This window comes from Octopus sinensis, linkage group LG19 (genome assembly GCF_006345805.1).
Source record: "Octopus sinensis linkage group LG19, ASM634580v1, whole genome shotgun sequence".
In the NCBI taxonomy this organism is placed as follows: domain Eukaryota; kingdom Metazoa; phylum Mollusca; class Cephalopoda; order Octopoda; family Octopodidae; genus Octopus; species Octopus sinensis.
In genome coordinates this window covers 46,485,743-46,497,967 of record NC_043015.1, presented here as the reverse complement: position 1 = coordinate 46,497,967, position 12,225 = coordinate 46,485,743, and the positions used below count along the sequence as shown (strand labels likewise).

The window sequence follows — 12,225 nt, the reverse complement described above, 5'->3', positions numbered from 1 at the left end:
TGCCTTTCCATGTTATCATGGGTTAGAGGAATTTATTGGTAAGGTATTGTTCTACAGCTGGATGCTCTTCCTGACAAGGGACCTGTTGTCCCACATGATTTTGAAGGCATTATTTTGAAGGACAGCCACAGTTGGAAAGCCTTCATTCTTAGTAATCATCATCATTGTTTAGCGTCCGCTTTCCATGCTAGTATGGGTTGGACGGTTCAACTGGGGTCTGGGAAACCAGAAGGCTGCACCAGGCCCAGTCTGATCTGGCGGTGTTTCTACAGCTTGATGCCCTTCCTAACGCCAACCACTCCATGATTGTAGTGGGTGCTTTTTACGTGCCACCGGCATTGAGGCCAGTCGGGGTGGCGCTGGCAACAGCCATGTTTGGATGGTTCTCTTACACAACTGGTATCACAACTACAATTTCCATTGATGTTGATCGATTTCGATTTTCACTTGCCTCAACTCTGAGAGTGTAGTGGGTCCTTTTTATGTGCCACCAGCACGAGGGCCAGTCAGGCAGTACTGACAACGGCCACACACAAATGATGTTTTTTACGTGCTACCTGCACAGGATCTAGTCCAGCGGCATTGGCAACGACCATACTTGATTGTTATTTCACGTGCCACCGGCACAAGTACCAGTAAGGCGTCGCTGGTAACGATCACAGTTGAATGGTGCTTTTTATGTGCCACCGGCACAGAAGCCAGTTTGCCGCTCTGGCAACTATCATGCTTGGATGGTGCTCTTAGCGCTCCACTAGCACGGATGCCAGTTATCAAATTTGATTTTGATTTCACTTGTCTCAACAGGTCTTTGCAAATAGAGTTTAGTGTCCAATGAAGGAAAAGTACGCATAAGTGGGTTGGTTACACCCCTGGCATAGGCCACGAGGTTATGGTCTAATTTAGCTTGCTGGGTCTTCTCAATCCTGTTTATTATATTTTATATCACAATTGGTGTAATGTCATTGGTTATATGGGGGTCAATTACAGCTTCACTGCATTTCTGACAGTGAAACTGTCAAGGAAATGTCTGGAACTAGCTAAAGAACAAATATGACAAGCGACTTTGTTTGTTAAGCACCTCTTTTTTCAATTATGTTTATAGCCTTTGGATAAAAGATGTGCATACACACAAGAACTGATTCAAGGATGAATTGCACTCTTTAGTCCAACTCAAATATCACTTCTCTTGTGAACTAGAACACTTTGTAAAGTGATTGGTGATAGGAAGGGTATCCAGCAGTAGAAACCATGTAAAAATGGAATCTGGATTCAGTGAGTTACATTATAGGCTCCCTAGCTTAGGAGACACAGTAAATGTGAATATAAACTTCTCCTGGATAAAGAAGCTTCTTCAGCCCTCCTAGATGGGGACAACATCTCTCGTTGACTCATCAAAATACATTCAGTTCACAGTACCAAAGTCAGCTGGTTTTTTCTGTAGCTGTGCATGCTACAAAATACAGAACATGACGACCCACTAATTCATTGTAGCATAGAAACACGATATAAAATGATGCTGAATATAGCAACGCCACAATTTTCACAAGAAAACAATGTTCAAGACAGCACGTAGTGGGATCGAACCAGGAACAACGTAGTTGGGCACCAATTCCCAAATAACGGGTGAAAGGCAATGTCGAACCCGGTGGATTTTAACTCAGTCTATAAGAGAACGAAATTAAATGTTGTGCGGCATTTCTTCACCACTGATACTGCCATAAGAATGCTGATAATCAGAAATAGTAAAAAATATATTTAGCTGTGGGACAACTTTCGGATCTTTTCGGTGTGAACGGTAGTTTTTAAAAATAATTTCCACGTAACTATACACTTTTAAACTTCGTATACTGGTAGAATGTGTTTATAAAACATCTTTTTCTCTTGGCTTTATTGAGAAAATTCTATAGTTTGTAACATATTTGTTGTTTTTTTTCTTCAATTTCAACCAATCAGTGACGTCTATTGAGTTTAAAAACATCCTGTGCCGTATGAATATGTCCCTCGTTTAAGAAACAGATTGGGTTTATTTACATTTGTGAAGAAAAAAAGATACCCTTCCCCCCTAACCCTAACCCTAAAACAGATTGAAATGCAATAGATCGATTCTAGGGTCATAATTGTGGGTGACAATTTCATATGACACCGCTAGAAAAAACTGCCGTTCAAACCGAAAAGATCCCAACTTTCTTTTATCAAACATCAAGCACACCAGTGAAACCCACTTGACAAGTGAAGCACATGGAAAAAAATTGATAAGGAAGTAAATTTTGTGAAACACCGGTAGGCTCAATCTTAATGGCAAGTGGAAGAATTGTTGATTATTCGGGAAGTTCAGATTCTGATCTCGGTGATGAGGAAGACAGCAAGGAGAGTTGTTTAAAACGAAAATCACCTTGTAGTGCAACACCTGAAAAAGAAATAAATAATAAAAGGCGACACAGGTGAGAACTTCGTATGTTTATAAATTGTCCCTCGACAATACACGAGTTGTAGTAAAACGGTGTCAATGATAATGTTTCCCCTGTTTGAGTGATATCGGTGTTAAGATGCAAACTATTCCTGACCGAATGTCGAGTAACGTTGGGAAATCAGTCTCTGTGAATCGTCCCGCGAACTGGCAGAAACGTTAGCACGGCGGGCGAAATGCGTAGCCGTATTTCGCTTGCCGTTACGTTCTGAGTTCAAATTACGCCGAGGTCGACTTTGCCTTTCATCCTTTCGGGGGTCGATAAATTAAATACCAGTTACGCACTGGAGTCGATGTAATCGACTTAATCCGTTTATCTGTCTTTGTCCCTTCTGTGTTTAGCCCCTTGTGGGTAGTAAAGAAATATATTTGTCTGGCAAAATCATTTGTACGTGGACGGTGCCTTAAATACTGAGTTCAAATGCCTTGCGAGATCAACTTTACCGTTCATCTTTCCGGGGTCAATAAAATAAGCATAAGTCAAGAAATAGTTTCAAATAGTTCTTTCTCTGAATTTCTGGCCTTCTGCCTATGTTAGAAATTATTGCTTGTTATTGGTTCATAAGGAGGCGAATCGATCGTTAGAGGCAATAGACTACCTTGCAGCATTTGTTCCGGCTTTTTTACGCTCTTGAGTTCAAATTCCGCCGGAGCTAACTTTGCTTATTGTCGCACAATGTAACTGCTCCAGTTTCAGCACATGGTATCAGATCAAATCACTTTACTAGACAAGTAAATATCTAAAAGCTTTCCGTTGAGTTCTATATGCTTACAACAAATTTAAAATTAAAATGTATTTAACAAAGACAAAACGCCAGAAATTTGTAGAGAACAGTTTAGTTAATGAAATCAGTTCCAGTAATCGACTGGCACTTTATTTTATCAGCACGTGAGGAATGAAAAACAAAGTTGTCTTTGATGGGTTTTCAACTCAGAATGCTAAAAGCTGGCACAGATGCTACAATGTATTTTGTTTGATGCTTTAATACTTCTGCCAAGGCACCATTCTGAAAATAGATTCACCCATTAGCATTCAGATTACTCTATCAAATGTAAGGCTTATTTGTTCACCTTGTTTTAATCCTTTCGTTACTATATTTCTTTTGAGATGCTCTGTTTTTAATAATAATGAAATTATTGTATACAGTGTTCAGGTGCACCACAACTTGTCAAAAGTGTGCATAAAGCATATGCAGTAATGTACAAATGTCTGGAAAGTGAACAGTGCATGTGTAATCAGGTGTAGTGTTGGCGAATCTCAGGAAGCATGGAAGTTTTGAAGGATGCAGTGCTCCGACAACTAACAACTGATGCAGGCAGTTTGTTCCATGCTTCAGCAACTCTTAGTGTGAAAAAATGTTTCCGAAAGTCATGGGAGCTGTGCTGTTTTCTGACTTTGTAAACATGTCCACGGGTGTTAGACAGATGGAGTTTGAAAAGGTGCTCAGAGTTATTGTTTGTAAGATGGTTGATAATTTTATGGGTGTCTACCAAGTCAGCTGCCAGACGTCGGAGTTTCAATGTATCCATGCATAGGGAAGTAAGGCGTTCAGAATTATTTTAAATATAACAAAGAAATTAGTAAAATAACTTAGTTATCATTAAGCAAGTGTTAGAAACATTAATTGTGATTAAGGTTTGGTGGAAGATTTTAATTCAAAACTTATGAAAACAAGACATTTGTATTACAGAGCCAGAGCCGGTTTCAGCCGGGTTGGTAATGAAAGGGTTAAATTCATCATGTGTTATCTTGTAGCTTCAAGATTTCAATGATGTGATTGTTTAATTTTTAGAATGACATTGTTTTAGGCTTGGTACTTATTCTTTTGGTCTCTTTTGCTGGACCACTAAGTTATGGGGATGTAAACAAACCAACATCAGTTGTGAAGCAGTGGTATGGGGAACCAACACATGCACAAAGATACACACACACACACAACAGGCTTCTTTCAATTTCCGTCTAACAGATCTACTCACAAGATTTTGATTGGCCTGGGATTATTATAGGAGACACTTTTGCCCAAAGTGCCATGCAGTGGATCTGAACCTGGAACCATGTGGTTGGAAAGCAGACTTCTTACAACTCAGTCATGCCTTAGCCTATGTTAGAAAAATATACTTCAATCCAAGTCACTTTTTTTTTGTCCTCTTCAATTATGATTGCGGTAAATTATTTCAGAGACCCACTTCCATTGCCAGATGACATTAAAAACATGTTTAAAGAAAAAGAAATCTCTATCGTTGACAATCCTGATTTTCATGAAGGACGTATTCGAAGTTTCCCACATCTTGCCGGTAACTGGGCTACCCATGTGTACATTGAAGGTAAGGATATTTACTTAGTTGCTTCTTTAATCTATCATAAATGATAAAGTGTATGATTATTGTAGTAAGGTGGTAAGAAAGATTCTGTATTGTGGCAATAAGCACTGTAGACTGGTGGTCATAGGCATTGCAGAGTGCCGATAAGTCTGGTAGTGTTTTGGTAACCATTGTAAAGTAGTGGTTGTAGACATTGTAGGATGGTGGTAGATGTTTTAGATTTGTGGTGGATATTGGATTTGTTGCAGACATGCTAGATTGATAAGATGTTGTTGAGCTGTGGAAGACATTGTAGACATAATGTCAAGACAAGGCTACACATAAACGTGCATATCCATTCAACCATCCATTCATCCATCCATCCATCCATCCAGGCACACTCATATACATATATACTCATACATACATATATACATGCATGAATGCATACACACATACAAGTTGTAATAATGAAATTGAACCAAATAATGATATTTTGAAATCATTTAATATGTAAATTTCAGGTCTGTGTCATATACAATAGGAAATGCATCCATTACATAAGCTCTTTATCAGTTAAAACATTTCAAACATGGATGTTCTAACAAGGATTTGGAGTGGTTTGTTATATTTGACTCAAACCTAAATTCCTGTTTCCCATCATCATCATTATCCTTTATGTTATGAGAATAATAATAATAATGGAACACTCTTCCCATGTGACAAGTGGTATGTGCTAGTCGTTACAAATACTGTGATGTAGGAGCAGTTGGGTGTAGTCAGTCATAGATAGTCATGTCTTACTTGTCTAACTAACTATACTGCTATACTGGAGTGGATGTTACAACAGTTCAACATTGGATTATAACAGTGGTGACGAGGAATTAACAAACTCACAAGGAGTTATAAAAATCACAAAAGTTTTTCGTGCGAATTTTATGGTATACAAAAGCATAAAATTCTACTGCAAGAACAACAACAACAATGTACAAGTTGTATGCCATTGTTATATAAGCTGTGTCGTTTTCCATAAAAATATGTCTGGTCATAGAGAAATATTACCTTACTTGGAAACAGGTCAGGGTTGGTGAAAGGAAAGACATCTGGCTGTAGAAAATTTGTCTCAATAAATTTCTATCTGAGCCATGCATGAAAAAGTGGATCTTAACCTTTAGCACACTTACGTGCACCATGACATTTTTATGAGTTTTGTCCCCTGTAGCAGCAGATGTATTGTGTCACATTGAGAGGGGAGAAAACTCATACTGCAACATAATGTGTCTCCAGCATGCTAAAAGTTAATAATGATGATGAGGAGGAGGAGGATTTTTTTTTTTATGCTGTTACATTAGTAAGTAATTTTGGGGAAGATTTTTTTCAGCTAAATTTTATTACTGTTCTTCCTTTCTCCAGTGGAAAGAAACGAACACTTTGCAGAAATACAGAGACTTCTACTTTCGGAACTGGAGCCTTTTGCAGATTTCAAAGCATTCTCTCAGCTTCATCTTAGTTTGTCAAAGACAGTGCCAATACGTCATCATTGGATTCAGCCTCTCACTGACAGTCTGTCAGTAAGTCTACAGGATGCTGTCAGGTTTGTACAATTTTTTATACTTCTGTGCTGAAACGTGTAGAGAAGATCAAAATCTTAACCATGTGTAATACAGAAAGCTTATGTATGTATATGTGGAGGTGCGTGGCTTAGTGGTTAGGGTGTCAGCATCATGATCATAAGATTGTGGTTTCGATTCCTGGACCGGGTGACGCGTTGTGTTCTTGAGCAAAGCACTTCATTTCACATTGCTCCAGTCCACTCAGCTGGCAAAAAGGAGTAACGCTGCGATGGACTGGCATCCCATCCAGCTGGGGAACACATACGCCATTGAAACCGGGAAACCGGGCCCATGAGCCTGGCTAGGCTTTAAAAGGGCGCATTTATTTTTTTATTATGTATGTATATGTATGTATGTGCATATATATGTTTGATCTACCTGGATGTTTGGTTTTAGAACGGACAGAATGTAACAACATAGCTCTCTTAGCCCAGTGATGTGTGCATGAGGGTTATTGAATGTATGCCTTGGGGTTGGGAATTGGCAGAAACTGTAGAGTGTCAGAGAGAATGCTATTCAGTATTTACTCTTTTACTCTTTTGTTTCAGTCATTTGACTGCGGCCATGCTGGAGCACTGCCTTTAGTCAAGCAAATCGACCCCAAGACTTATTCTTTGTAAGCCTACTACTTATTCATGGCTACTCCAAGTGGGGAGAAAGAAGAGAGAGAGAGAGAGAAGATGGGGAAGATGTGATGTTGGAGGTGGAGGTAGACCCAAATTACAGGGAAGTGGACTGGAGATTGGAGAGGGTGGGTGAGTTCATGGGTTTTATGGAAAGAGAATTTGAAACCATTATTAAAAGTCTGTCTTGTGGTGAAGTAAGAGAGCAGCTGCCTAGAATTTGTTATTGCTGTTGTTGTCTAGTCTCAAGTCAGTCCTGATTGAGTAGAGATATGATCAAAGCATTGTTGCTGCCTACACCAAAGACTTATTTTATCTTCATGCAGTGAACTGCAACTTAAGCCTGGTGGGTTTCTTCCTTCTTTAAGTTGTGGTCATTGAAACATTTCACCTTTGCACTGCAAGCCAAATAAAGCACTTGTTTATTTTATAGTACTGTTTCGGTGCAGGTGTGGCTGTGTGGTTAAGAAATTTGCTTCCCAACCATGTGGTCTTGGGTTTAGTCTCACTGCATAGCACCCTGAGCAAGTTTTTTCTTATTTCTTTACTGCCCACAAGGGGCTACACACAGAGGGGACAAACAAGGACGGACAAACGGATTAAGTCAATTATATCAACCCCAGTGCATAACTGGTACTTATTTAATCGACCCCAAAAGGATGAAAGGCAAAGTTGACCTTGGCAGAATTTGAACTCAGAACATAGCGGCAGATGAAATGCCGATAAGCATTTCACTCAGCATGCTAACGTTTCCGCCAGCTCACCCTGAGTAAGTTTTTTCTACTATAGCTCTAAGCTGACAAAAGATTTCTGAGTTTGTAGTTGATGGAAACTGATAGAATCCCATCATATTTTCCATGCCACACATATCTATGTATCTTTGTTATTTCTTTTTCCTTTAGTACATCGTGTGGATTTTGTGCCATAAAACTTTACACCAATGACGAAAATACTCGGTAAGTTGCTTTTGGTTTTATTTGAATGAGAACCCTTGGAGACATAGTTTGTTCCTTCTCGAGCCACGCCTGGCTCATAAGGGCCGGTTTACCGGTTTCCTTGGTCTATAGGTTCCCCACCTGGATGGGACACTGGTTCGTTGCAGGTGAACTGCAAGATGCAGGAGGAAAGAGTGAGAGAAAGTTGTGGCGAAGGAGTCAGCAGAAGTTTGCCATTACTTTCTGTCAGAGCCGCGTGGGGCTTAGGTGTTTCGCTCATAAACACACACATCCCCCAGTCTGAGATTCGATCCCGCGATCCCTCAACTGTGAGTCCGCTGATCTAACCACTAGGCCATGTGCCTCCACTATCTGAAGTAGTAGTGATGTATGATTGATTGATTGATTGATTGATTCTAGTTTCAGCTCATGAGCTGTGGCCATGCTGGGGCACCGCCATTTGGTGTTGCTACATGGTTTTACTTCACGAAAGCTTTTTAGCAACTGCCATTTGGTGCATATTATATATATAATATATAATATATATATAATATATATATAATATATATAATATATAATATATTTATTTGGCTTGCCGTGCAAAGGTGAAATGTTTCAATAACCACAACTTAAAGAAGGAAGAAACCCGCCAGGCTTAAGTTGCAGTTCACTGCATGAAGATAAAACAAATCTTTGGTGTAGGCAGCAACAATGCTTTGATCATATCTCTACTCAATCAGGACTGACTTGAGACTAAACATATTATATATATAATATATAGAGATCTATAGTTTATACAAAGTGAAGGCATGTGGCTTAGTGGTTAAGCTAATTGACTCACGATCATGAGTTCGGTTCCTGTTAGCGCATTGTGTCCTTGAGCAAGACACTTAATTTCATGCTGCTCCAGTACACTCACTGGCAAAAATGAGTTGTACCTGCAATTCAAAAAGCCGGTCTTGTCAAATTCTGTGTCAAGTACAAGAACCCCTTAATGTTGTTCTCCCCAAGAACTACATTAAGGGGTTCTTGTGTTTGTGGAGTGCTCAGTCACTTGCATGTTAATTTCACAAACAGGCTGTTCCATTGTTCTGTTGAGTGTATACAGAGTTCTACAGATGTATAAATTGTATAGGATATATAAAATTATAGTGTGTTGGGTTCTATTGTAATGTAGAAAGCTGCAGTATGCAGGGATATGTATGTAGCAATCTATAGTATGTAAAGATCCATAGCATGTAGAGACCTATAGTATACAGATACTATTAAAGATAGAATTCTGTTGTAGGTAGAGATCTGTACTACGTAGGGAATTACAGCATGTAGATCTATTGTATACTCTTTTACTCTTTTACTTGTTTCAGTCATTTGACTGCGGCCATGCTGGAGCACCGCCTTTAGTCGAGCAAACCGACCCCAGGACTTATTCTTTGTAATCCCAGTACTTATTCTACAGGTCTCTTTTGCCGAACCGCTAAGTGACGGGGACGTAAACACACCAGCATCGGTTGTCAAGCGATGTTAGGGGGGACAAACACACACATATATATACATACATATATACGACAGGCTTCTTTCAGTTTCCGTCTACCAAATCCACTCACAAGGCATTGGTCGGCCGGGGCTATAGCAGAAGACACTTGCCCAAGATGCCACGCAGTGGGACTGAACCCAGAACCATGTGGTTGGTTAGCAAGCTACTTACCACACAGCCACTCCTGCAGAACTTTTTTTTTTTACAAGCTCAATGGCTAATTTCAGCACAAGTGCCTGTTCTGGTACTGTTTTTTTTTCTCATATATTGCTGGTGAGGAGATGAATCCCTGCTATCTCTAGTGGTTGAATGTCCACAATTCTACAAGAATTCATGGTTCTATCTTTTTATTTACATGGCCTATGCCAGGGGCATTACCAGCCCTTTGTTATTGCGTACCTTTTCCTTCTTTGGACACTAAAACTCTGCTTGCGAAGACCTGTTGACGCAAGTGAAATCAAAAATCAAAAATCAAAATCATATTAGATGACTGGCGTCCATGCTAGCGGGGTGCAAAGAGCACCATACGAGTGTGATCGTTGACAGAGCGACTAACCGGCTTCCATGCCAGTGACACTTAAAAGGCACCATTGGAGTGTGATTGTTACCAGCGTCGCATTACTGGCACTCGAGCCCTGTGCTAGTAGGGTATTAAGAGCACCATCTGAGCGTGATCGTTGCCAGAGCGACTATCTGGCCTCTGTGCCGGTGACATGTAAAAGACACCATTCAAGCGTGATCGTTACCAGCATCGCCTTACTGGCACCTGTGCCGGTGGGATGTGTAAAAGATTCGAGCGAGGTCGTTGATAGTGCCGCCTGACTGGCCCCGTGCCGGTGGCACGTAAAAGCACCCACTACACTCTCGGAGTGGTTGGCGTTAGGAAGGGCATCCAGCTGTAGAAACATTGCCAGATCAAGATTGGAGCCTGGTGCAGCCATCTGGTTCGCCAACCCTCAGTCAAAATCGTCCAACCCATGCTAGCATGGAAAGCGGACGTTAAACGATGATGATGATGATGATGATGATGATGATGATGATGACGACGATGACTACTACTACTACTACTGCTACTACTACTACTACTACTACTACTACTACTACTACTACTACTACTACTACTACTACTAAATCACAGCAAGGAGAAAAGTTAAAAAGAAAAAATTTTCAAGGGAGACAACTATGAATATTTCGAATTTTCTCAAATGGATGACTTTGGAGAATTTAAACCCAAAAGAATGCTTAAAGTGAATATGTAAGGAGATATGTCTGGAGTAATGATGGCATGTTATTTGGTGAGATCGTGAATAGTGACGAAAAGACTCTTACAAGCCAGCTGATTGATGTATTAATCGAACGATTAAATAAAAAAAAAAACCCGATTAGTTATTTGGTTAACTGGTTGACAAATAAATGAAGTGAAATCCTTATCTCTCACTGGATGGAAAATGAAGTGAAATAGAATCTTTCTTATTGACAAAATGATACCTCTCCACACCACACACTAGATACTATATCTGTATCAACATACGATTTCGCATTAAGGATCTTGCAAAACAAATTTAATTATATAGGCGTTATGTTTGATGGAGTTGTCTCCCTTGTATTTCCTGATTTTGATGGGACTTGGCTGTTGGTTCGCCCTTTATTATCTTCCTTGAGCAGATCTAAGACGTTCCAGCCGCGACCATTCTATAATTTTCCAAATTTATTTATATCCAGGACTATATCATTCAATCTTCCCGCTTTTTAAAACGGCAGAGTGTGATGTGAGAAAAAAAAACTTACTGCTATTTCTAGCAGATCGAAATTTGAGTTCTGTCCTGGTGGCATACAAAGTAATCCAATGCAATTTAAACGTAGAAAAGCTATTATCGGTGTTATGACCAGCTGTTATTGTTTTTGTTGGATCTCAGGTTATCCTTTATGCAGTGAACCAGAATCGAAAACCTTCAGTCCGTGACAGCAGTCAGAAGATTTTTTTCCCCCTTTTTTTTTTTTTATTATTAAGACAATGTATATTGGGGACAATGCGATTAATTACCTCCTTTCTCTTTTAAGCTCGTAGGATGTGATTTGGGAGAGATTTGACAGCTATCTCTAGAAGCTCGGGTAACCACATAAAGACTCCTTTATTGACTGTGGTTAGATATTTTTGGTGTGTTTGTGGGTCTAGAAACTGATATGATTGATTGGTTCTGTTTTTTTACTATTGCTACTATTATTCTTTTACAGAACCTTTCTTTCTTTGCAAGTGACCAGTTCAACAGATACGTTATTTGACTACACAACCTATGTGGACAAAGCATTTAAAGATTTTAATCTACCTCCATTTTATTCAGTAAGTCAAATTGTTTTCATCTTTTAAGAAAAGTGAAATAAACTTCATCATCATCATCGTTTAACGTCCGCTTTCCATGCTAGCATGGGTTGGACGATTTGACTGAGGTCTGGCGAACCAGATGGCTGCACCAGACTCCAATCTAATCTGGCAGAGTTTCTACAGCTGGATGCCCTTCCTAACACCATCCACGAGAGTGTAGTTGGTGCTTTTATGTGTCACTGGCACGAGGGCCAGTCAGGCAGTACTGGGAACGGCCACGCTCAAATGGTGCTTTTTATGTGCCACTTGTTCAGGAGCCAGTCCAGCAGCACTGGCAATGACCTTGCTCGAATGTTCTTTTTCATTTATAAAAATAAATATCTATTATTCATTGTTATGTGGCTAAAAGAAACAAGTTATCTAAGCTGC

At 39.7% G+C, this 12,225-nt stretch overlaps 1 protein-coding gene across 2 annotated transcripts in view; it reads left to right on the top strand.

Annotated features, from left to right (window-relative positions):
- Positions 1-2,261: 2,261 nt before the first annotated feature.
- Positions 2,262-12,225, top strand: part of LOC115222312 (U6 snRNA phosphodiesterase-like) — a 13,280-nt gene continuing 3,316 nt past the window's right edge. The window contains exons 1-5 of one of the 2 annotated variants that reach the window (XM_029792493.2): positions 2,264-2,441; positions 4,647-4,792; positions 6,182-6,362; positions 7,907-7,960; positions 11,709-11,814. In XM_029792493.2, coding sequence (XP_029648353.1) covers positions 2,296-2,441; positions 4,647-4,792; positions 6,182-6,362; positions 7,907-7,960; positions 11,709-11,814 — 633 coding nt within the window. In that variant the 5' untranslated portion in view covers positions 2,264-2,295. Of the gene's footprint in view, positions 2,442-4,646; positions 4,793-6,181; positions 6,363-7,906; positions 7,961-11,708; positions 11,815-12,225 lie in introns of both variants that reach the window. The other variant, XM_036511466.1, reaches the window with a different exon arrangement.